This window comes from Oryzias melastigma, linkage group LG6 (assembly GCF_002922805.2).
Source record: "Oryzias melastigma strain HK-1 linkage group LG6, ASM292280v2, whole genome shotgun sequence".
Classification (NCBI taxonomy): domain Eukaryota; kingdom Metazoa; phylum Chordata; class Actinopteri; order Beloniformes; family Adrianichthyidae; genus Oryzias; species Oryzias melastigma.
In genome coordinates, this window is record NC_050517.1 from 4,203,500 (window position 1) to 4,230,223 (window position 26,724).

Genomic DNA, 26,724 nt, shown 5'->3' on the forward strand with positions numbered 1-26,724 from the left:
GGTCAGGCACCAACGGGACCTAGGCAGCCAATCCAGCCGCGGCCAATTGTATCAGCAGAGACCGCAACCCACCAAGACCCCTCTGTCCCGTGCCTAATGGAATGCCCCCTTCCCACGGACAGCGCCCCCACTAGACGGGGCAACCCACCGACCCCGCCGCAAAGGCGGGCCCCAAGAGGGTTGTCCCAGCCCGCCCCAGAGCCAGTGAGGGAGTGATTCCAGCCCCCAGGTGCAGGCGAGCCGCCTCCTCAATGCAGGCGGGCCCCCCCAGGAGAGGGCCCCACGCCAGCCCCCCCAGCGCAAGCAAGAAGACCACCCCATACCGAGCCAGACCCCCCACCCAACCACGCACCCCATACCAGTACTTTGATACAGATAATAGATTGCATTGTTAGGCAAATTACACAAAAAAGAAAACTTTTTAAATATTCATTCTCTTACATATCCATAAGTGCATTTTATCTTTGAAATGCACATGTTTTTTATACATTTTTGTTCCCTGAATAATTTCACAGAAATAACATTTTAACCTGTTGACACACCATTAATGCACTATGGCTCCAATCTTTCCTCAATTAACTATTCACATCAGAGCAAACACTTAAAAGTTGTTTTTTAAATCAAAGATGGTAATAAATTTAGCTACCATGGGGTTAGTTCTATGGTCCTCAGTAATAAAAAATGAGAATTGAGAATTACCTACAAGCACATTTTTGACCACATTTTAAACTGTATCCTGTTTTTATGTTTTCTGATCATTTGTTTTTAAATAGCTATTTTGACAGTGCGTATTTGGGTAAATTCTAAATCCATCTAATCCAAACAGTGTCAAGCCAACATCAAGAGCTACTTTCTCTGCATGACAGAGAGTGATCAGCGCATCAAAATCCTCAAAAATCCAGATGGCGCACCAAGACGTTTTACAGTAAGCAAATCGAAGTTCCGAAAATCTTTGGAAAAATTAAAATTAGTGAAAATGTGTGGCTCTTCTGCTAAAGAAATCCTCTCACATCGGTTATCAGCAAAGTATCAACCTTGTGTTTAGGCTGTACAGGAAGGAGATCCCGTCTTCATTTCCACAACAGAATCCTGTCCTGAAGAATCAGAGGGAAGTTCATCCAGGTAGCTGTTTGTCCCTGTGGCCTCTAGGGGGCCTCAGCCACACAAACACCTGCTCTAATTTCAGGTTTTTCCTGAAACATCCTTAGAAAAACATTGTTTCTATATTTGCATTTCCAGGACCATACTCCAGATCTCAGCCCTACACCCTGGCAGGGACTCGGGACCAAGTCACTTTGCTGACCTGTCAGCCGTTGAAGAACGCCCCAACTCTGCTCCATCCCGCAGAAGCAAGAAAGTGGTGGAATACTTCTGGATCCCGTCAGACCAGGAGGGATGACTGTGTTTAGGCGGAGGCTCCTCTGGTGTGCTACAGCCAGAAAATTTAAAGTGGAAACATGCAGGAAAGAAGTCAAAAACAACAGATGCTCATGTGTTGGACTTTATTGACATTTAAGCAAGAGGGGAACAGTAATTATGAACATTATGCAACAAAATCCACTGTCCCATACATAGACACACAGGTTTAGGGTAAAACGCTTATTTGATTTAGAGTCAGACTTATGGATGTACAATTCGTTCATTTCATGATTAATGGTCTTATTTTATTTAAAGCCAGGGCTATGATTGGTCCAAATTGGTCCAAATTTCAGACAACTGTTTTCATTGGTGCAAGAATCTTAAGTTGTAATACTTGCAAACTTCCAGAAGCCTCCCTGGAAACATTTCGCTTTAATGCCTAAAAAGGAAAGAAAGAATCCAAAACCAAATCAAAAGTTGACCTCGGTGTGGGTTCAATAGCCTTCAATAATGTTCCTCACAGCACAGGACACCCAACCTCAGAAGTCTAAACAGAAACATTAACTAAGCTTTTTAAAAAATATTGTAACAAATGATTATTGCAATGACTCGTAGTAAGGAGGGAGACGACCAAGATGCTCATCATGAACATAAAGAGTATTTTTATTTGGAAGAAAAATGTGGTTAAACACACTTTGTTGTGAAATGTTTTGCTGTTTAATAATTAATTCAAACCTCAGAGACAGGACCTCGAGTTTCTTTAATTTTGTGGGGAAAAATGCTCAAGATTATGAAGCATGTCTACATGTTCTTGCTGGTGCTTCCATGTAGAAACTAAAACAAATGAGGATCCTCTCCATCAGTCTGCCTTCTATCAGGTAGGAGACAACATTACAACTGAGTACACCAGAATGCGAAAGTCAATAAACCTAAAAACGAAAACACGCTAATCTACTTGTTACAAACTCATGACGTGGCTGCAGAATGAAGAGCTGTGGAGCAACTGGCTGCTCCCTCTCTGCCCATCGTCACTGTGCATGTGGACACAGACACATCAGGTTCTACACTTACAAGCTTGAGACACAGCAGCAGCGAGTTCCATGCGATAGTGGTTCACTTAAGGATGATGAACAGAAATCCTAAATACAACAAGTGGTCAAGCTAAACACCATGGCTCTGCTGAAGCTCTCAGTCTGCGTCGTCGTCTGACTCCTCCTCCTCTGCTGTCTCCAGCCAGGTGAGCCACTGGTTGACCTGACAGGATGGAAGAACAGAGATGCAACGATTCAGTCAAGAACAAATTATACGAATGAATTATACGTATTTTAAGGCCAAGTATGTTTTCTTTTTGCCCCTTACATAAAACTGCCCCTTACATAAAACTATAAAACTGTTTTCCTGCTAACAGAAAGGAATCAATACAAATAAACAGTTATACATAATACTGAAATTATGTTAAATCCTTTCATACTCGGCTCATTATGTGCTCCATGTGACGGACCGCTCCACACCTGACTTCAAAACTTGCGTAGCGTTTGACTTTTCAATGAAAGTGTCCGCTTGGTTGCGTAAACACACACACACTCACAGTATGGAAAGCTGTCAAATGAGGTTCCTGAACGCACCATGAAAATGGCGGCAGCATAAGACCGAAGCTCCCCAAAGTGGAAGTTATTTGGCGCCGTATATGCGCTTCAAGTGCCGCGTTGGAAATACAGACTAAATGTACAGGTAGGAGCACTGATTATGAAAAGAGGAAAAAGTAGAAAATTGGCAAGAAAAGCAGTACCGGACATTGAAGACACTGTCGTGCACTTGAACGAAGCGGCTAAGCTAAGCCAAGCAGACGGGCAGAACGACAGATTACAGAGGAGCTAGCAAAGCTAGCAACCAACTTTTGATATGGCAGACTTAGAAACTGTCCTTAAAGAAATACGAGATTTCTGTCGCGAAAATGCTAACACCTTAAAAGGCATTTGAGAGGACATCAGAAAGACAAAAGGCAAACTTAATGAGGTGGAAAAACAAATCGCGGACTCTGAGGAGTTGGCAGGTTTGCAAAAACAGCTTGAGGACCGAATAATAAACCAAGAAAGCCGGTCAAGACGGGAAAACATCAGGATCCATGGTGTGAGGGAAGGAGCAGAGGATGGTGCGGAGTCAACGTGCACCTTTATAACTACCCTCATGAGAGAAAAGCTGGAATTTCCGCCATTTTTCGAACTCAGCATTGTAAGAGTGTGTGTTGGTCCCACGTCCTCCGAGGGACGCCCCCCCCCAGGTTCATAGTGGTGAGACTGCTCAGTTACAGGATTATAGAAGAGCTTATTAAGAAAGCATGGCTGAAAAAGGGATTTGAATTTGAAGGGAGGAAAGTGTTCTTGGATCATGATTACGCACCGGAAATACTGAGGAGACGGAAGGAGTGCGCAGAAGCAAAGAAGGTCCTAAAAGAGAAGAATATCCAGTTCCAGACGCCTTTTCCAGCTAAACACCAGGTGTTTTATGAAGGAGGACCGTGCACCTATAATACGGTGGAAGAAGTGAGACCAGCTGAGGACCCGATGGAGAGGATACGACGATCATCATGGCAGAGGAGCCAAAGATCTGACGGAAGATGCCTGCAGGAAGCAAGGCCGGGTTACAACCAGAAGCTGCAAGCTTTTAAGAAAACCTGAGATACATTTGTCTAGATTGGTGAATTAATGAGCTATAAGGTCAGTGACTAACTAAAACAATAAACATGTGGACATGCATGGTGACTAAAGGTAATTTTCTGAGACACTTAAACAGTAGTTTAAGTGTTATTTCCTCGATCTGAGTTTAACAGTTGGGGCGTCTTCAGTTTAAATAGACATACGACTCATGCTAACACTAACAGAGAGGGCCCTCTACCCGTAGCAACCAGAAGCCACCCTTCAGAGCCTGTTCAGAGCTCAGTGAAGGTCAAGATACGGGCCTCATCATTGGAACCTTGTTTTTCTTTTCATTTAGATTCTCACATTCTGGGTTTTATTTTTATCTTGTTGTTTGTTCTAGTTTGTTAATGTGGCAACAGGGGATCAATGGTAGTACAGAGACAGATCCAGAACAGAATGTAAAATGGCTAACCATAAAGGAACCACAAATTTGATTAAAGTAGGTTCATATAATGTAAATGGATTGCACAGTCCAATCAAAAGAAGCAAAATATTAACCAAAATGAGGAAAAAAAGACGTTGGGATCTATCTACAGGAGACGTACTTAACAGAAAAAGAACACGAAAAACTAAAAAGAAATGGTTACAGTCAAGTCTTTTCTGCGTCTCATAAATCTGGACAAAGGAGAGGAGCAGCCATATTGATTTAACAATGAATTGAATGTGAGAAATCATCAGTTATTAGGGACAAGGAAGGGAGATTCATCATGGTTAGAGGAAGGTTGGAAGGGGAACTGGTGACACCTCTTAATATCTATACGCCTCCTGGATCTGATTGGTGACACCAGAAGTGGAGGGGTTTCTGATTGGAGGAGGATATCTGAATCAAAGATTAAATCAATGGTTGGATTCCACAGGGGGAGGGTACTAAATAGAGCAGTTAGTAAAAACAATAAAAGGATTAATGGCTGAGTTGGGCATTTTAGATGTTTGGAGAGATTTCAATCCCACAAGCAGAGATTATATGTATTAGTCAGCCCCACATACAAACATACATGAGAGAAAATGATAATGGAGAGGTCTCTCCATTGGTGCTGTGGGATGCATGCAAGGCAGTGCTAAAAGGGAAAATTAATTTCCAGATTATCCCAACAGAAAAAGCCGAAAAAGAGGAAATTAAAGGCCTCGTGCAGTGGCAATTTTTTTTTTTTAATTTAGAAAGTCAATGGAACTTGGAACACGAATCTGATAAAAATATTCACTTGAAATGATCCAGCGTGATTTTATTGATCATTTTATGGTCGTGCACAGCTTCAAATTTGGGCGATAGGTGGTGATGGGCGGGGGCTGCGCGTGACGTCACTTTAGGGATCCCAGAGTGTAAACAACAATGGCGAACGGTTTGAGAAGCAACATAGACCACGATTTAGCGGATATTTCTTTGGATGAAGGTGATGAGCCTTCATCAAAGACGGAAATTTTAACGACACAGGGTTCGGAGGGTGTACAGCCCTACCAGTTTGAACCGGAGGTTTACTCATCTGAGGATACGGGGACTTCGGATGACGATGGTGAAAGCTCATACAGCGATGGCGCCGAGAAGACGATCAAACTTGACTATTTAGAGGAATTAAAAGTTGTAACAAGGTATCCGTAGGTGAACCTGCGGAAGGCTCATTACCGGAAAAGGAAAGGCGCCGCCGCTGCCGCGGAGCGTCCTTTGTCGTCCTCCTCCAGGGCCGAGGCGGACGGGGGTCTGCTGCTGCTGCGGCGACGGGTGGGCTCGCTCCTCCGCCGCCCTCTCGGCCTCCCTCGCCCTCCCTCGCCCGCGCGCAAGCGACCCCCGCGCGGGTCCTCTTTCCAGACGGCCCCGGGAGGGAGTAAAAACCCTTCGTGCTGGCTCGGCTGCCGGCGCCGGACGACCGTCCAGCGAACCCACGGCGCCCCCCATGCCCGGCCCGGGGCCTCGGAACCGCAAACCCCCCTTAGCGTGGCGTGGCGGCCTCACCCTGGCCGTCCGGCGCGCGCCCGCCAGGTGCCCGTACACCCCCCCGCGTTCCTCCTCCAGAGGGCCAGGGAGGGCTCAAAGCCTCCCCCTGACCGGGGAGCGCCCCTCTCCTTTAGTGAAACGGGAAATTCACAAAGGGAGACCCCCTTCTTCGGCACATTACTGCACCCAAATACCACACTCCTATTCACCATTATCCCGTTCGAATCCCCAAATCCACGGCAGTCCAAATTCTATTATGTTAAGTAATTCCCTGCCCAGAAAGTCATCACAACACTAGCGGATCTAGCTGTATGTTCCTGTACTGACGTCACACGACCTATGACCTACTTATCAGTGGCTGCCCAAAATCTGAGCGACCGCGCTATCTTTGAACGCTTGAAGAGAGTGCACGGGGCCGCGGGTGACAAAATAATTATACGGGGGTTAATTTGTGACATAAATACTAATGTTTTATTGCAGTTTAAAAAAAAAAATCATGATTTTCACCGCACGAGGCCTTTAAATAAGTTGGAGGTAGAGCCACGAGGGGGCCAAGCCAGGGTCTTATTGTGCCGGTCCCAAGCCCGGATAAATACAGAGGGTTGTGTCAGGAAGGGCATCCGACGTGAAATCTTGCCAAATCAAATATGCGAATCAGACCTACGAAATCCATACCGGATCGTCGAGGCCCGGGTTAACAACGACCGCCATCGGTGCTGTTCACTGACAGGGTGCCGATGGAAATTGGACTACTGTTGGTGGAAGAAGGAGAGGAGGAAGGCGGGTTTGTAGGGAGAGAGAGAGAAGAGGAAAGTCACTAGTGTTGGACTGAGAGTTGGGACTTTGAATGTTGGAACTATGACAGGAAAGGGTAGAGAGTTAGTGGACATGATGCAGAGGAGAAAGGTAGACATACTGTGTGTCCAGGAGACCAGGTGGAAAGGTAGCAAGGCTAGAAGTTTAGGAGCAGGGTTCAAGTTGTTCTATCATGGTGGAGATGGGAAGAGAAATGGAGTAGGAGTTATCCTAAAGGAGGAGTTTGTTAGGAGTGTTGTGGAGGTAAAAAGAGTGTCAGATAGAGTGATGAGTCTGAAGATAGAAATGGAGGGTGTGATGTTCAATGTTGTTAGTGGGTATGCCCCACAGGTAGGATGTGAGCTGGAAGAGAAGGAGAAGTTCTGGTTGGATCTTGATGAAGTGATGATGAGCATCCCTGGAAATGAGAGAGTTGTCATTGGTGCAGATTTCAATGGTCATGTTGGTGCAGGAAACCGAGGTGATGAGGAGGTGATGGGCAGGTTTGGTATCCAGGAGAGGAATGTAGAAGGACAGATGGTGGTTGATTTTGCAAAAAAGATGGAAATGGCGATAGTGAATACATTCTTTGAGAAGAGACAGGAACATAGAGTGACCTATAAGAGTGGAGGTAGAAGCACACAGATAGACTACATCTTGTGTAGACGGTGTAATCTGAAGGAGATCAGTGACTGTAAAGTAGTGGTTGGTGAGAGTGTTTCCAGACAGCACAGGATGGTGGTGTGTAGAATGACTCTGGTGGTGAAGAAGATGAAGAAAGAGAGGGCAAAGGCAGAGAAGAGGACAAACTGGTGGAAGCTGAAAAAAGAAGATTGTTGCATGACTTTTAAGAAACAGTTGAAACAGGCTCTGGGTGGTCAGGAGGTACTCCCAGATGACTGGATAACTACAGCTAATGTGATCAGGGAGACAGGTAGGAGTGTACTTGGTGTGTCATCAGGAAAGAGAGTTGATAAGGAGACTTGGTGGTGGAATGAGGAGGTGCAGGAGTGTATACGGAGTAAGAGATTAGCTAAGAAGAAGTGGGACACTGAGAGGACTGAGGAGAGTAGACAGGAGTACAGGGAGATGCAGCGTAAGGTGAAAGTAGAGGTGTCAAAGGCCAAACAAAGAGCTTATGATGACTTGTACGCTAGGTTGGGTAGTAAGGAGGGAGAGACTGACCTGTACAGACTAGCAAGGCAGAGAGATCGAGATGGGAAGGACATGCAGCAGGTTAGGGTGATCAAGGATAGGAATGGTAATGTGGTGACAGGTGTCAGTGGTGTAATGGAAAGATGGAAAGAATACTTTGAAGAGTTGATGAATGAAGAGAATGAGAGAGAACAAAGAGTAGAAGAGGTGACGGTTGTGGAGCAGGAAGTAAGAAAGATTAGTAAAGGTGAAGTGAGAGGGGCTTTGAAGAGGATGAAGAGTGGAAAGGCTCTTGGTCCTGATGATATACCTGTGGAGGTATGGAAGTGTCTAGGAGAGATGGCAGTGGAGTTTTTGACCGGGTTGTTCAACAGGATCTTAGGTGGTGAGAAGATGCCTGAGGAATGGAGGAGAAGTGTGATGGTGCCCATTTTTAAGAATAAGGGAGATGTGCAGAGTTGTGGTAACTACAGAGGAATAAAGCTGATGAGCCATACAATGAAGGTGTGGGAAAGAGTAGTGGAAGCCAGACTAAGAGCAGAAGTGAACATTTGTGAGCAGCAGTATGGTTTCATGCCAAGAAAGAGCACTACAGATGCAACATTTGCTTTGAGGATGTTGATAGAGAAGTACAGAGAAGGTCAGAGAGAGCTCCACTGTGTCTTTGTAGATCTGGAGAAAGCTTATGACAGAGTGCCCAGAGAGGAACTATGGTATTGTATGAGGAAGTCTGGAGTGACAGAGAAGTATGTCCGAGCAGTGCAGGACATGTATGAGGGCTGTAAGACAGTGGTGAGGTGTGCTGTAGGGGTGACAGAGGAGTTCAAGGTGGAGGTGGGATTACATCAGGGATCAGCTCTGAGCCCCTTCCTGTTTGCAATGGTGATGGACAGACTGACGGATGAGGTTAGACAGGAATCACCATGGACTATGATGTTTGCAGATGATATTGTGATTTGTAGTGAGAGCAGGGAACAGGTGGAGGTGGAGTTAGAGAGGTGGAGGTTTGCCCTGGAAAGGAGAGGAATGAAGGTTAGCCGCAGTAAGACAGAGTACATGTGTGTGAATGAGAGGAACCAGAGTGGAAGAGTGAGGTTACAGGGAGAAGAGATAAAGAAGGTGGAGGAGTTTAAGTATTTAGGGTCAACAGTACAGAGTAATGGAGAGTGTGGAAAAGAAGTGAAGAGGAGAGTGCAAGCAGGTTGGAATGGGTGGAGAAAAGTGTCAGGTGTGATGTGTGACAGAAGAGTTTCAGCACAAATGAAAGGAAAGGTGTACAAGACTGTGGTGAGACCAGCCATGTTGTTTGGACTAGAAACAGTGGGACTGAAGAAAAGACAGGAAGCAGAGCTGGAGGTAGCAGAGATGAAGATGCTGAGGTTCTCTTTGGGAGTGACCAGGATGGATAGGATCAGGAATGAATACATCAGAGGGACAGCACATGTTAGAGGTTTTGGAGATAAAGTCAGAGAGGCCAGACTGAGATGGTTTGGACATGTTCAGAGGAGAGACAGTGAATATATTGGTAGAAGGATGCTGAGTCTAGAGCTGCCAGGAAAGAGGTCTAGAGGAAGACCAAAGAGGAGGTTTATGGATGCAGTGAATGAAGACATGAAGGTGGCTGGTGTTAGAGTGGAGGATGCTGAAGACAGGCTTAGATGAAGGAAACTGATTCGCTGTGGCGACCCCTGAATGGAAAAGCCGAAAGGAAAAGAAGAAGAAGAAGGTTATGTGCTTTGGACCTTTTTGTTTCTTTGACGTTCGTTTTTCTTTTTTTCACTGTTTTGATTGTAGCTTTTAAATTATAAGTTGCGTATCATACGGAATGGTACAGCTCCTCCATAAAATCACCAACCAAAGTTTCATCTTCGCTGCACTTTTCCAGCTTGCAGCCTGAATTAGACGCAGACGTCTGAGGAGCGTGAGACAAACTTCAATGGATGTTGTCGTATTTTCAAACAGAAAAAAGATCCAGCTGTTCACTTGTTATAATGGTTATTTATTTTAAATACCGCTGAGCTTCTCACGTGCATCTGATCAGACTGTAACGTGGCAGCGCATGTGAAGTAACAAGATGCTGCGCGAGGGGGGGGGCCGCCAAATGCTCTTTATCTCGACAAAAAGGAATAAATGTAAGTAAATCCAAAAGGACCGCTGACAGAATCAAATGTTGGAATGGTTCTCCCTCAAAGGCTTCAACAATGACTTGTACAATTCTCCGGCGTTATTACAGTAGAAGCTGCTTACATCCCGTGGTCTTGTGGTAGAGGCGTGGAAAGAGGCGGATATTCACAATAAAAATCACTCCTGATTGGGGACAGTACTTCCTATAAATTCATGACTCAGCTATGATTCACAGAGACTTAGACCAATCACTGAAAATGGGTTGCAGACGTTTGCAATATGGTGATAGCCGTTTCAGGAAGTGATGGTGAAAGCGGCGGCCTACTTATACAAGGAGAGGAGGTAATGCATTTCCAATGGGGGACCTCATGGCTCGAGAAGTCCAGTATTATTATTAGACTGTCTATGGGAAGACCTTTCTCTACTGAGCTAGGACCTTTCATTTTAGATGCACAAAATGCATCTCTGCCAAAGTTGGGATGCTGTTTGTTTTCGTGGGCTAAACACGGACATGCTGCCGAGGCCGGATCTAGGATAGGATGACGTCGTGAAATGGGCGGCACCCATAAAGAGTGAAAGGCAGAGCCTCAGAGACCGAGGCTTTTCCTTCTGGGAAGAAAATAACTAATTTCTCAAAAATAATTTGCTCTTTTGTGTGCCAAAATGATACAGTTTCCTCTGAAAATAGCATGGTGTAGGCCCTTCTTTCTCAATACACACCTGGAACAATGCTTTTCCTTTTCCAGGGAATTCTTGCGTTATATCTTCTTTCCATGCTAGGAAGGCTTCTTCTTCAATGATCTCCAAGTCATACAAGTTGACAAAGTAGCGCAGCAGCATACCTGGAAAGAAAAATAACAAAAATCAGGGACTGCTGCTGTGGGCCACAATAAAAACAGCACTTGATCCACAACTCCAAATCAAAGAGACAGATCAAGACCCAGTTTTCCTTGTTTTTAATAACTCACCTTTAGGGAAACCGCTGGCATTGCAGTGCACTTGTAAAGCATAAAGGGCGCTGACCTGCAACTCAGTGTGATCGTGCAGGAATTTTTGCATGACAGGCTTGAAGGCCAGCAGGAAGTTCTTCTCCTGCTCTAGCTGCTCTTTAGTGGGTGCCGTCAGCAGGTCGTCACCTTCTGTCATGCATAGTTCCTGGAAGATGTACTGCAGGAAACTGCAAGGACAAAGACAGCCGGTGTCAAACAGGAAGTTTGAACGGGGCAGCTAGGAAAAAAAGTCAATTATGTCACACAGTGATATACTTCTGAAAGCAGATCTTCCTTTAATATACATGTCAATGATATAACCCACGGCAGAATTTAGATATCCAACTTAAATTATGGAAATTCATTTATATTGTTTGTCAAGTCCTAGTTCACAGGTTTATGGTTTTTTCCGGGTTAAAAAAAGATAAATTCAACTCCCTGTCAAAACCTCACTTGATGAAAACTTTTTAAAAATTATCTTACAGTTTTTTTTCTGACGCTAGAGGACATAGAAAGAAATTTAAATTTGAAATTGGATTTTTTTATTTTTATTTAAATCCCTGTGAATCAGCGTCAGATTGAGATTGTAAATATGACGTAGGAAACATGCTGGGCGGGACACCACCTCCTTGCTCTGAGCTCTCAGCAGGGGAGGGAAGTGGGGGTGGGGTTACTCCATCCCAACAGTCCCAGGCACAACTCAGAGGCAACTCTCTGAACTCCTACTGCTCTGCAGAAACTATATCCAAGAAAACGACAAAGATTTGTGGATTTTGGCTAAAAACAACATCATCATTATTAAAAGACCACCAGTACCGCTTTGAAAATAGATCAGAAGATGATTGAGTGAGTGGGACACCCCAATAAACAACCCCCACCCACACCAAAATTCCCCTGGGGTCAACCCACTGATGTGAGCAGCAGCACTGAAAATCCCCTTTCTGAGCTGTTGCCTCAGGGACGGACTAGGCATGTGGGTTACCATAGAAACAGACAAAGGCTTTAGAAAACTACATATTTAGCTCATTTACCTTGTCATGAGGATGTTGACAAAGCCTTTGTCAGTGTGAAGCTTGGGTGAGATATTGTCCTTAATCCACTTGTAGATGGACTGTGGGGAGGGGTCTGCCTTGATTTGCTTCAGCAGCTCTTTCTCCAGCTTCAGCAGTGGAAACAGGAAGCTCAAGCCTTTTCCCTCAAGAATCTCCAGCATGCGGTCCTTGTTTTGGTCGATTTCTGTGGCAAATAGGAGGAAAAGGAAAACAAGTCCAATGTTTTCAGTAGGTTTCTTCAGATCTGTCAAAATAAGGCCACAAAAGTTGGATGAAAAGAGAATGGGTCTCCTGACTTGATGAGGTTCAAGTCACTTCCTGGGGTGAAAATTCCACTATTTGCTTTCATTTGTTTATTCCTGCAACCTCCCCCCGCCAAGGTCCCAGAGGAAGTCCTACCTGGAAGCATCTTCTGCATGTTGACCTTGCTCTGCTGGAAGAGGTCAGTGAGCCACTCGCGGTCTTTTAACTTGGCCACTTGCTGCAGGCAGAGCAGGAAGAGGGGGAAGTGAGTGCCATTCTCCAGCGGATGAGCAAGCTCCGCCAAGCTCACCAACTCCACAATGATGGCCCGGCCGGCAAACTGGGCCAGGTAGGACTTCACCAGGGGCACATCCACTTCGATCTTTGGGCACTGGTCCAGGACATTGAGCAAAGCCTGAAGCGGTGGAAACAGACCATGCCAGAGCATTTACACAAGTTTGATAGTACCATATTTTCCGGACTACAAGTCACTCCGGAGTACAAGTCCCACTTTTAAGAAGAAAGTCCAACATTTATGAACAAATGAAGCAAGCCCAATGTAACATTGCATTTGACACTAAACGCGATTAATGCGTCAAATTGGAGTCCGCTGCCTCTTTTGACGTCAATTAAATTTAAAGCTCAATGTTTCTCCAAAAATGTGTTCATAAACTAGACGCTGCCATTGCGTGTGGAGAAGCTATCCTTTAGCCTCATTGCTACATGATGAAAGCTTTGACCGTTTTTTTTGCATTTAAAATGGATGGATGATATGGCTGATGTTGAGAGGTTAAGTTATTTACTTTAAAGAACTCCACAAAAGAATCTATAATCACGTCAACCACTAAAAGGCAACCTGTTGTTAGTGGAAAAATAACAAATACATGAGCCTATTGATGTCTAAAAAACCATTCCAAACCAGCCAAGAGGGGACCGGTCTGGTCCGGACCACTAGTGAAAATGAGGCAAAAGGGGACCCGTGATAAAATGCTGCTAGCATCATATCGAATAAAGGTTTTAAACAAACATTCCAGAGTGAAATGTTCAATAAATCCATCACCAGGAAGGAGTTTTCTGGTTGACAATTGCTCTTAACCTCTGTTCTCCAACTTCCAAGTTCTCTGGAAAGCTGTGAAAGCCAGTAGATTTTTGACAACCGAAGGAAATACACCTACAAGCCATGCTAAAGCTAACACAACAACAACTGATTGTAACAAAATCAAAGATGGGCGGGGCTTTTATACTGGAGCACAGACCATGACGTCAAACTTCTGAGACTTACACCAGTTGACCAATCACAAAATTCAACTTAGTAGTTTATTTGTAACTCTTTCTGGAAAATAGTGAATCACTGACGAAAAAATAAACCGGCAACCACCAAATTTTCTATGCAGGAAAAACACTAGAACTGTTACTAGAGTCTGACACCAACAAGATGAAAGGGAATTGGCATGTTTGATGATGGAATACTCAGATGTTTTATTTAAACACCAAATAAGTTTTGTGGGAGAAGATTGATTAAAAAATAATAAGAGTGGTTTGTTAAATAGTGGAATAAAGTTTTACTAAACTCACTTTTTTTGTTTCCGTTACTTTTCTTTTTTTGCGCCTTTATAATACGGTGCACCTATAGTGCGAAAAATACGTACCTAAACTGTTGTGGTCATTGAAATCCACATCACTGATTAATTCGTAATAATTTTACTTGAAAGGTATATATATTTTTTTCTGATAATCATTTTGATGCTAAACATCAGAGATTTGCATTTATGCAACAGAAGGAACTCATAAGTACAGACATCACAAATCATCAGTGGGTATGGATTTTATTGTTGTCAAGTTCATTTTAATTTTATTTATGTCTCTTGGACAGTTCTCATCAAACTAACCCAGTAGCTATTTTTCATCTGTTGTCCCCTGATAGATGTTAAATGTTAAGATTATGCTACACTCATACAGGGCATAATAAAAATCAACCCCAACTTCATGTTCTGGTTCAGTATCGCTGCAGCTCAGCGCTTCCTTTCATCTCAGGAGCCTTTTCCAGCCTCAACACTACACAGAGGAGAAGTGGTCACATAGGTGGAGTGTCTCTTGTTTACTTCGCTTGTAGACGGTAGAGGAAGAGAGAGAAATTCACCAAAAGGAGAACTAATAAATATGACTAAGTCTATGCAATAATTTGGCAACTAACCCTCTAACTTTTACTGATCAAAGAGGAGAAAAAGCTAGCAACTGGCGAGTGTCAATTCGGACCCTTCAAAATAAAAGTCTATCACAATAGACAAATTTTTCGTTTGAGAAAGTTATTTTGCGATATATATCATAAATGTATCGCCTAGCCCCAAGTAATAGTTATCAGAAATGTCCTGTTGCCTGCTCCTCTTCTAATATAAATAAGGACATGTCACCATTGAAGATGTGTCCTCATCTACCTGCATGAAGTTCTCTCCAGAGATGACCCCCTCAGTGTGCAGAGAGTGAATCATGGTGCTGACGTGCTCCTTATCCTCATCAGAGCGGTCCAAGGAAAATACAACGATCCTACTGAGCATCTCTGCCAGGAAATGCTTCGGTGGTTTCATGTCTCGCATGCTGATCACAGCCTCAGTCAGGTTCTTGGAGTTTAAGTACTCGGTCATGATTCCTTCCTGAAGAAAAGACATAAGCATAGATAATAAGCCACTTCTCTTTTGTCTAATGACAAGCCTCAGAAAAATGACTGGTAGGACCAAGGCACTTTCATCAAGACTTTGTTAGAAACACTTTACCAACAGGACAACATTTTACAAACTACCTACAGATGCTGCATAATTTCTTAAAATTAGCTTTATGCATACAGTTGTGTGACATAGCTCCAGTTAAAAATAAGACTGATGAATTACTTCTGCTTGCAACTAACTGCAATTAGGGTTTCTCAGAAAACAAAGACATAGTCAATGTATTAATTGACTTGTTGGTTTTTGTATTGTATGTTTGTTTGTTGTGTTTACATCAATAAGACAAAAGTACCACTGCAGCAAAATGCAACTCCTCATTAAGTTTCCACACATTCCTAAAAGACTGAGTTACACAATAAGCGTGTGATTAATATCTAGTGAGGTTGCCTTGATTTTCCCTTCTATTTCTGATCATAAAGGGTTTCAGAAGAGGCGCTGTTCCAGTTTCTTTTTCAAATGAAACTACTCAGGATGCAACAATTCTTTGTGAATCGGTGAAAAATAAAAACGATTCCAAATCTGCTCGCTTTCAGCCTGTGCCTAAATTTAGAAAAATGCAGAGCAGATGACATTTCTTCATGCAGGCTTGCTGTGAGTATTGGCCCAGTCACAAATCATTTGCGATGTGTCGGCAATGGGTAAAACCTGGGAAATTTGAACAAAATCTTGAGACAGATCTCACGATTTTGCACCCGTCGGCGGCGCCCTCAGACTGAATAGGAGGCACCCTGCGACAATTCGTACGCTTTCTGTGATCGCCTCCCACGATGGGAGGACCAAGGGGAGGAGGCAGGGGAGGAGGAAAGGGGAATGCAGGAGGCAGGGGGAAGGGCAAAAACAGGCAGCCAGAGACCAGGGGGAAAAAAAAAGAAAAGAAAAGACGCTCGCAGATATCGTCTCCGATTGCCTCCGATGCAATCGGAGGGTATCATAGGTCATCGGAGATTGTGTCTGGGATGCACAAAATTGGTGTAAAATCTTGCGAGCAATCGTAGAATTTTAAGTTCAAAGTTGGGGACCAGGACGGGTGTGGCGATGCCGAAAAAAATCTGCAACAAGCCGCAGGCGTCCAGAGAGCGCCTCAGACGGGTGCAAAATCGTGAGATCTGTCTCAAGATTTTCAAAAGGAATCAAAGGATTCAAAAGATTTATATTGTCAGACCAGTGGACAAAATAATTTCCCTGGCAGAGATTGGAACTCAGGTCCCAGGGAAAAATATAAACAAACAAATTTACAAATAAATAAAGTAAACATAAAGAACACAACAGTCACACAGAGTTCAGCAGCCTGACAGCTTCAGGGAAGAAGCTGGTTCGGAGCCTGGTGGTTCTAGATCTAATGCTCCTCAGCCTCCTGCCTGATGGAAGTGGTTGGAACAGACCATGTGCCGGGTGGGTGGGGTCTTTGATTATGTTCAGACCCCTCCTCCTGCATCTTATGATGTAGAGGTCTGTGGTGGTTGGCAGCTCTCCCCCCACAGTTCTCTGGGCGGCTTTTACCACACGCTGCAGAGCTTTCCTCTCAGCAATGGTGCAGCTGCCGTGCCACACGGTGATGCAGGTGCAGAGGAAGCTCTCCACAGCAGCAAGGTAGAAAGCTCAACAAGGCTGTGCCTCCAAGTCCAGCCCGCCGCAGCTTCCTGAGGAAGTACAGGCGCTGGTGGGCCTTCTTGACCAGCTGGGAAGTGTTGGTGCTCCAGGAGAGGTCCTCACTGATGTGCACACCCAGATACTTATAGCTGGAGACAAGCTCCACTGGGGCTCCATCGATGTGAAGGGGTGGGGTGGGGCGTCTGCTTTTCCTGAAATCCACCACCATCTCCTTGGTCTTCTTCACGTTGATGCAGAGGTTGTTCTCACTGCACCATTGCACCAACATCTCCACCTCCTCTCGGTAGTCAGACTCATCGTTGTTGCTGATGTGTCCCACTACCGCTGTGTCATCTGCAAACTTGACTATATGGCAACTGGGGTGTCTCACCGAGCAGTCATATGTCAGCAGAGTGAACAGGAGGGGGCTCAGCACACAGCCCTGGGGTGTTCCAGTGCTCAGGGTGAGGGTACGGGAGATGGTATTCTGGATCCTGACAGTCTGTTGTCTATTTGTCAGGAAATCCAGAACCCAGTTCCCTAGTGTGGGGCTCAGGCCAAGGGTGGAGAGTTTCTGCAGCAGGGTCTGTGGGATAATGGTGTTGAAGGCCGAGAAGAAATCCAGGAAGAACAGGCGGATGTAGGTGTTCCTGCCCTCCAGGTGCTGGAGGGCAGTGTGGACCACAGATGAGATGGCATCATCAGTGGAGCGGTTCTTCTTGTAACCGAACTGCTGCGGGTCCACAGTGGCATCGATGTTGTTCCTGATATGGGCCATAACCAGCCTCTCGAAGCACTTCATGACTACCGGGGTCAGTGCTATGGGTCGGTAGTCATCAAGCCCCATAACTGTGGAACCCTTTGGCACAGGAACAATGACAGATGTTTTTAGGCAGGTTGGAACAGATGCCTCAGACAAAGAGATGTTAAAAATGTCTGCTAGCACCTCAGACAACTCAGATGCACAGTCCTTCAGCACCTGCTCTGGGATGTTATCAGGGCCAGCAGCTTTGCGGGGGTTAATTCCTTTAAGGGTCCTGCTCACATCAGCTGCGGACACTTTGAGGGGCATATCACCTGGTGGAGTGGCGAGTTTGGTGAAGGGCAGTGGTACAGCAGGATCCTCAAAGCGTGTGTAGAACCTATTGAGTTCATCTGCCAAAGGGGTCATCTGGACACTGTGCATTCCTGGCTTTGAAGTGTGTGATGCACTTAATGCCCCTCCACATGCTCCGGGGGTCATTTGAAGAGAAATGTTCCTCAATTTTCCTAGTGTATGTGGATTTGGCTCTGTTTATGGCCGGCGTCAGTTCATTCCTTGCTGCTCTCAATACAGATACCTCACCGGCCCTGAATGCAGCATTCCAGAGCTCAGCAGAGCTCTGACCTCAGCGTTCAGCCAGGGCTTTCGATTTGGATAACAGATGACTGACTTTGTGGTAGCGACATCACTGGCACACTTGGAGATAAATCCCAGGACATAGGAGGTGTATTCCTCCAGGTTCACCTTTCCCTCATACGTAGCTGCTTCTTTGAAGACTTGCCAGTCTGTGCATTGAAAGCAGTCCTGCAGCACAAAACCTGCATTGCTGGGCCACACAGTGACAGTTCTTCTTGTTGGCTTTACCCTTCTTATCAGAGGCTGGTAGGATGGTGCCAGTAGCAGGGAGATGTGGTCAGAGAGGCCAAGGTGGGGGCGAGGGAGAGCTCTGTATGCACCCCGGATGTTTGTGTACACACAGTCCAGTGTGTTGTCTCCTCGAGTGGGAATGGTGACATGTTGTTAAAAATGGGAAGGGTGTCCGTCAGTTTCACGTGATTAAAGTCTCCTGCAACCACGTAAAACGCTTCTGGGTGCTTGGCTTGCAGCCAGCTGATGACATCATGAAGCTCCTGTGTTGCAGCGTTGGCACAGGCACCTGGTGGAATGTAAACAGTGGTGACGAACACAACGGTAAACTCCTGTGGTGGGTAGTGCGGACGACATTTCACAGTCATTAGCTCTACTGCCTCAGAGCAGGAGCCTCTTTCCACCCCACAGTTAGTGCACCAACCTTCATTTATGTACACACATAGTCCTCCTCCTCGTGTTTTGCCTGACCGGCAGTCGCGGTCTGCTCTAAACAGCTGCAGGTTGTCCAGTTGAAAGGCCGAATCCGGCATGTTTTCATTTAACCAGGTTTCAGTTAAACAAAGAACAGCACAATTCTTCATCTCTGCCATACTTGGTCTAAGGCAGGGGTCGGCAACCCAAAATGTTGAAAGAGCCACTTTGGACCAAAAAAATAAAAAACAAATATGTCTGGAGCAGCATAAATTGAAATGCCTTATATAAGTCTTACAATGAAGACAACACATGGTGAATGTGTCTGTAAAGCAGCCCACTATCAATGTGACGTCATAGGTTACAACGACATCATGAACATCCGTGATTAAATGTTTATTTCTCCTGCTGCGTGTCCTCGCGTCATGTATGCCTCAAATTTGGATTCATGACAAGTTAGAGAGGAATTGCAGAGACAAACTAACTGACAAAGGCCAAATAGCCTCATATTGAACATACAAGTTTTTATTATGACATCCCACAATGACACAAGGAGAGGGGGTCGTCATCAGTCTCTCCCTCATTCTCACTCCAGGAGCAGGAAGAATTCAACCATAAGAGGACAAAATCATAAATGCCAACAAATGTTCAACAGTCAGACAACAAAACACATTGAGGAAAACCCAAACTTAAATCCAATTCCAGTCAGACAGGCAAAAGAACGGGTAACCCACAATTCCTTGCGCTGCCAGACAGCAAGCCCAGCGTGTCTGAGACCATTACTACAATATGAATGAAATACAGTTTGTTTCATTGCTTTGATGAAATTAAATAAATACAATAAAGAAATCCGATTTTTGATGTCATTTTATTTTGAGGATTTGAAAAGAAAAAAAAAAAATCACAAAAATGTAACGTGCACCTTTAAGGTGCTTCCACACTCGCCGCGTCGGCGCCAAATCAAGTGCACACTTTGAATGAATAGTCTGTATAAACGCGCGCACACCAAAATTCCTGGCCTCCAAGTCTGGAGGGAGGATGAACGCACTTGGTACCCAGGTTTATAAGTCAGACATTTAAAAGGGCAGAGTTGTGAAAACAAAAGTCTTCAGAAAAATTTGGGGGATTTTCACCGCTTTTACTTTTGCTCCGAGGTTCTTCCTGTTGTAGGTGGCAGATGAGCGCTAATCAACAGTAGAAGAAGAATAGAAGAAGAATCTCCTCCCCGCCACTGCGTGCGTGACCGCGCTGCTCCGGTGTGGATACCACCTGCTGAGCGTGCGTTCAGAAGAAAGCGTAGACCGCGTTCTTGAACGCACCGCACGCAGCCGGTGGGCAGGTGCTCACACATCGGCCGCGTGCGGTGCGTGGCGGGGAGGAGATTCTTCTTCTATTGTATTTTTACTGTTCATTAGCGCTCCTCTGCATCTACAACAGGGAGAACCTCAGAGCAAAAAGGAAAAGCGGTGAAAATCCCCCAAATCTTACTGTTTTCATAACTCTGTCCTTTTTAAATGTCCATCTTGGTGTCATATTAACCTGACCGGACACAAACCGTAATGATTCATTTCTCCTTCGTGATCACGTTTGTGCTTTGAAGCAGACTCCGCCCACAAGCAGCTCCCAAATCCGGCTCCTTGATTGGTCACAGCTCTGAGCTGCTGCGACTGTGCGTGGAAATTTTGAACCGGATTGAAGATTCAGCGCGCGCTCAATGTGTGCCGACTTAAAAACCCGCTTGGCAACGTGTGCTCACGTGCGCTCCAGACGCATGGGCCAGGAATTCTGGTGTGCGCATGTTTGCATTGACTTTTCATTGAGGTTGTGCGCTTGATTGCGCGCTGACTCAGCCGGCGTGGAAGCACCTACACTCATCTAACAACAACTGGAAAACGTAAAGGATGTTTGTGTCATATTTGTCTTCCAACAGAAACCGTATTAAAACAAAAAATATATTTCCCTCCAACATTTTTTTATCATTTTCAAACATTTTTGAAAAAGCGCCAGTGAGCCACTAAGCAGCGCTTAAAGAGCCGCATGCAGCTCCGGAGCCGCAGGTTGCCGACCCCTGGTCTAAGGCGAAGTAAATCCATTTTGTTGTCCAATGAGCGGACATTGGCCAAAAACAGACTTGGAATTGCTGGTCTGCTGGCCATCAACTGGACCTGCGCACCCGCCCGTTTGCCTCGTTTTTGTTTCCGGGCGCATCTCTTCCTCTTGTCAGTTGGTCCCGTTGATCTGTTCCGCCATGCTGCAGACTTCAGGAGATGCAGTCTTTCAAGTAACGATTTTAATTTATTAGATATAAAACCAACTGAACTCTTCCAGATTTTCATGAGTTCAGTCGAGCTATACTTTGGACGCGAAGTGGTTACTAAATTACCACCAAAAAAAGTTGAAAAAGTGTTAGAAAAAGACTTTTTTCCGGGAGCTAGAGAAGCCGCTGCAAAGCATTGCGCCGCCATAGTATTTTGTTCAAATACCCAGGTTTTACCCATCGCCGACGCATCGCAACTGATTTTGTGACTGGGCCATATGTGTGCCTTTTGTGTGTGTGCAGTGGACTGGCTGCATGTTCTTCATCTGGCCCCTTTGTCCTGGGACATTCCTACAGCTCCTTCAGATTTCAGAGTTTCACCTAAGTCAGACCCTCCAGGATTTTGCAACGTTGCAATTGCAACTATTAACGTATATTCAAGAAAAGTAGATTTGTTTTGCTCACCCTGCAACATTGCAACTTTACTGCTATTTTGATCAATTTACTGTGACAACAGTCATGGTGCGAGGCAGCTTCGCGTCTTTTTCCCTTCTGACTCCTTCCTGGGAGACGTATTGTTTTTTTTTTTAATTAACCCTTTAACATGTGAGGCATCGCCAGTGACGCTAAGTCACAAAGTCTTTAACATAGAGTAAATATTAAATCGTTAACAGGTAGATTCTGAAGGACAAAAGTATCCAGAGCCATTTTTGTCCTTCAGAATCTACTGGAATTATTAGGGCTGGGTTAATAAATGAAAAATTAATCGATACAATTAAATTAATTGATTTGAGTCGATTTAAGCTTAATAGATCAATTATCGATTCATAAAAATATAGCTAAATTTAGCACTTCAAGCTAAAGTCCGCTAGCTTGATGCTAACATTTAATAGAATTTCCCGTAGGATGGCCAATACTAACGCTCGGTCGACCTAAACATACATTGCTGACTAAATAAACATCTTTATAAACTCACAGGCAGAAGTTTTGCAAACTTTTAAGGAAATATTTTTTAAGTAGTCTAAAACAGTTTTTTTTTCATACTTTCTTCTTCTTCTGGAATAAGGTGTAGTGTGAGATCGCCATGTAGTGGCCAAACTGAAACGTCCTCCAGGAGAAGCAGAACAATGTTTACAATGTTAATGATCTGAGCATTTTTGTTAGAACTTCTCCTTTAGAGAATCCATGTAACACTGTATGATATTAACAATCTCATTATTTCACTGATACATTTACAGTATGTGAATTGTACCAATTGGATTATGTATAAACTGTATTATTATGTTAACTGTATTAATATAAATACACTGCGCAAAAATTAAAAGAACACTTTTTTTATTGTGCCTGTCATCAATTGAATTAAACCAGTCTGATAATTTTCTGGTTGGTTAAACAGCTGAGGGCCTCGTTAATCAATTTCAGCTGTATTGCTGTTCATGGAATTAACAACAGGTGCACTTCAGTGGTAACAATTAGAAAACCCTTAAAACAGGACTGGTGTTACATGTGGAGGTCATTTCAAGTTTCTCCCTCTTGATCTTTTTTGGCTGGTTTTCCACTCGTGCTGATTTTGGCTTGATAATCATCTACTGGCAGTATGAGGCAATTCCTTAACCCTACAGAAGTTGCACAGGTTGTCCAACTTCTCCACACGTGCTGCAGCAAGAAGGTTTAATGTGTCTCCCAGCACAATCTCCAGAACATGGAGGAGATTTCAGGAGACTGGTGGTTATTCTCGGAGAGCTGGGCAGGGCCGTAGAAGGTCCTCAACCCCTCAGCAGGACCAATACCTGCTCTTTTGTGCAAGACGGAACAGGCTGAGCACTGCTCGTGCCCTACAGAATGACCTCCAGAGGGCCACTGGTGTGAATGTCTCTATCCAAACAATCAGGAACAGACTTCATGAAAGTGGCCTGAGTGCCCCACGTCCTGTAGTGGGCCCTGTGCTCACTGCCCAGCACCATGGAGCTCCACTGGCATTTGCTCAAGAACACCAGAATTGGCAAGTCCGCCACTGGCGCCCTGTACTTTTCACAGACGAGAGCAAGTTCACCCTGAGCATCTGTGATAGACGTGAAAGAGTCTGGAGAAGACGAGGACAACGTTATGCTGTCTGCAACGTGGTTCAACATGACAGGTTTGGTGGTGGGTCAGTGATGGTCTGGGGAGGCATATCCATGGAGGGACGCACAGACCTCTACTGCCTAGGAAATGGTGCTCTGACTGCCATAAGGTATCCAGATGAAATCCTTGAACCCATTGTCAGACCCTACGCTGGTGCAATAGGTCCTGGTTTCCTCCTAATGCACAACAATCCCCTACCTCACGTGACAAGAGTATGCAGGCAGTACCTGGAGGATGAAGGAATTGAAACAATTGAATGACCTTCACCATCCCCTGACTTAAACACAATAGAACAGGGCTGCCCATTCCTGGTCCTCGAGAGCTACCACCCTGCCTGTGTTCCAGATGTCCAAGCCCTGCTTGGTGCTGATTAGCTCAGTCAGATGTCTTCACATTCTGATTGAATGAACACACCTGGTCCAGGTAATCAGCAGCAAGCAGTGCAAGGAGATCTGGAAAACAAGTAGGGTGGTAGCTCTCGAGGACCAGGAATGGGCACCCCTGCAATAGAACATCTCTGGGACATTATTTTGGGGTCCATTAGGCACCGCCAGGTTGCTCCTCAGACTGTACAACAGCTCAGGGATGCCCATACACAGATCTGGGAGGAAATGCCACAAGACACCATCTGTCGTCTCATTAGGAGCATGCCGCGATGTTGTCAAGCATGCATACAAGCTGGTGGGGGCCACACAAGATACTGAAAAGCATTTTGAGTTGCAGAAATGAAGTTTTGGAAAAAATGGACTAGCCTGCCACATCTTCATTTCACTCTGATTTATGGTGTCTACACAATTGAGCCTCTATAAGCTGAAAACTTTTATTTCCGTTAAAAGACTTGGCATCCTTTTGCTCCTAAGACACTGCCCTGTCGTTATTTGTATAGATATCCAACTTCATATTGAGATCTGATGTACCTAATGCGTTTCTTTAAAGTCCTCCTTTAATTTTTGTGAGCAGTATATATTCAAGCAAATTTGTCTAAACTCAAAATTGAATTGAATTTCTGGAAATTATCATCGATACCCAGCCCTGCTGTTTACGGTGCCATACAAAGACCTAAACACAGGTAAGACCCTATCAGAACTGCCTGATTAAATGAAGTCTTCACACATGGACGAGCAGAAAACCTCTCAGCTTCAAGAAAACAAGATGCAGATTTTTATATTATGCCTTTAAAGAAGACGTCTATGAGAATTTAATGTAGAGAAGACCTCAGATATCATCAATTGTGTGCAGTCAAAAATGATGATGATCTGAGCAAATGTCAGCATGTTCTACCTTTGCTTTCCAGACTCCTGTAGCAGAGGTTGACCTTTAGTATAATATATTAGAGATAATTAAGTTTTGATACAACATGAGAGGGGAGGTTTCAGTCTTATTTGTTTTCTTTTGAAAAAAATAGGTTTTGAGCAAAAAACGTGGTGGACTTTTATGTAAAAGAATATCAGTTATCAATTGCCTCTAAAAACCACAATCAGCCCTGAGTAAACAAAAGCTCTCTACCAGTAATACAAATACACACATGCACACACATCCACGCCACTAAAACATATACATAAACCCCAGACAGCAGCACATAAAAGATGAATACATTTTTCCAACAAGGGGAGCCTGGAATGTGTGATGGGGACGGAGCCAAAGAGTTGTGATGGGGCGGAGCCAAACGTTTGTGACTATTTAACAAACCACTCTTTTAATTGATCTCCCACAAAACATCGTCAGTGTTAGAATTAAACATCTGTTTATCAGACATGACAGTTCCCTCTCGTTGTTGGACTCAATCTCATTATTACTAGACAACAGAAAACCTTCATTACTTTATTACTACCATTTTGGTGCAGTAAAACAATTGGTGATTAATAAACCAAATTTGTGTAAACCGTTGGCTCTGACGTTCTGACGCTCTCACAGTTTTATCAGCATCAGCCTGCAGCTGATTTTATATGAGAGTTAAAGCAGCAAATACCGGACACACAACCATGCATACCTCCACCAGATCCAATACCCGTAGCAGGGCTCTAAATTCACTTTTTTGGTTTCTAGCTGGGGTGGATGGTTACATCTACCAGCCAAATCTGGACTCTAGTAGCCAAACATTTCTATAGAAAAATAATTTATGTATTTATGCATAATTTTTTTCATTTATTTTGAGTTGATAATTAACGTCTCGCAAATAAAAAACACTAATCATCATTGAAAATGCTTTGTGTCAAAGCAGTGAAGCAGCAAAGTTTGTTGATGACTTCTGGAAGCTCACACATGTGGTCAACTTTGCACCTCACAGTCTGTTTTTCAAGATATGTTTTAAAAGAATTTTTTATATATTTTTTATAGTAGCACATTGCATTTAATTAAAAAATAAGACTACCCTTTTTTAATGCCATATGTTTCAATAAAGATAAAAACTAGCAGTAATAAAATTATTTTAATGCTTTTTTTTCAAGAATGTCATGCATAGAAAAAACATGTTTATTGAAAAATATGCAACGTTTTGCCTTAATGCGTGCTCCAACAGATCAGTGTGCTGTTGTTCTGTCATTTCAAAGAGTAACAATGACATGCAGTTAAAAGTGAGTGTGTTTGTGTTGACTGAGATCAATGTGAGTAAATACTAGAAATTACCAGTGCACCTGAATGCAGCAACAGCGAGCTCCTGATGAAATCGCATAGCTACAGAAATTCTATGCAGTCCCTGAATGCACCACCAGCAGCTGCAAATTTGAGGATTAACTCTGTGAAATCCACACAATAAAGTCAGAATTAAATGTTTTAAACTAACTCTGGGACGGATGTTTGTGGATGTTTGTTGTAGCCAATTAAAGAGGGAAGGTAGACTCTGCTTGTGAGTTTGAGTTCCTTGTAAGAGATGAGGAACAATGTCTCACCAGTCAAAGTGGCTAGTGACTTTTTTTCTACATGCAAAATCAAAGTTTTATCTGCATTTGGCGAGTGGGGGGTGTTAATTTAGAGCCCGGTCCATACGCAGCGCCAAAGTGTAACAGTTTCTGATCTGTTTGTCACTGTCACTATATTTTCTGCATGCATGAATATATCCTTACCCCTGTACACTGAAAAAACTGATTCTGGCCTTTAGTAAAAACTTCATATATTTTTATAGTTTATTTTAATAATTTTATATCATTTTTCCATTCTACCTAATTAATTCAAGTAATTCAAACTCATATTGTTTACTTTTTAAAACAACATTATTAAATTGGTAAAAAGAAATGAAAAAAATTATGTTCATTAAACCTGTAATGACATTGACTGATCTGCGCATGTGCACACAAGGCAGCCGCCATTTTGGAATACAAGTCCGTTTGTTCACTTCATTGTACACAGAACAGAGACCAGGTGGAGTTATGCTTGGCTTTGGTAAGTAAATTTTTCAAACTTTTTGAGATTTTAGTTTTACTATAATCATGTAAATATGTTGTAGGCCACAAAGTTACTAGTCCGAAAAATGCCTTGAAGTTTTGATTTAGCCAGTATAATTTTGTGTGGTAATGTATCCACGAGGGGGCCCAAGCCAGGATCTCATTGTGCCTGTCCCAAGCCCGGATAAATACAGAGGGTTGTGTCAGGAAGGGCATCCGACGTGAAATCTTCCTAAATCAAATATGCGAATCAGACCTACGAT

General features: G+C 44.0%; 1 protein-coding gene across 5 annotated transcripts in view; it reads right to left on the bottom strand.

Moving 5' to 3' along the window:
• Nucleotides 1–1,485: 1,485 nt before the first annotated feature.
• LOC112160565 (eukaryotic translation initiation factor 4 gamma 2) overlaps nt 1,486–26,724 on the bottom strand; it is a 92,225-nt gene continuing 66,986 nt past the window's right edge. For 3 of the 5 annotated variants that reach the window (XM_036212181.1, XM_036212179.1, XM_036212176.1), the window contains 6 exons: nt 14,782–14,997; nt 12,503–12,761; nt 12,083–12,287; nt 11,031–11,239; nt 10,783–10,904; nt 1,486–2,613 (listed from right to left, as the gene is read on the bottom strand). In XM_036212181.1, coding sequence (XP_036068074.1) covers nt 2,548–2,613; nt 10,783–10,904; nt 11,031–11,239; nt 12,083–12,287; nt 12,503–12,761; nt 14,782–14,997 — 1,077 coding nt within the window. In that variant the 3' untranslated portion in view covers nt 1,486–2,547. Of the gene's footprint in view, nt 2,614–10,782; nt 10,905–11,030; nt 11,240–11,678; nt 11,791–12,082; nt 12,288–12,502; nt 12,762–14,781; nt 14,998–26,724 lie in introns of those variants that run through there. The other 2 variants (XM_036212177.1, XM_036212180.1) reach the window with 2 other exon arrangements.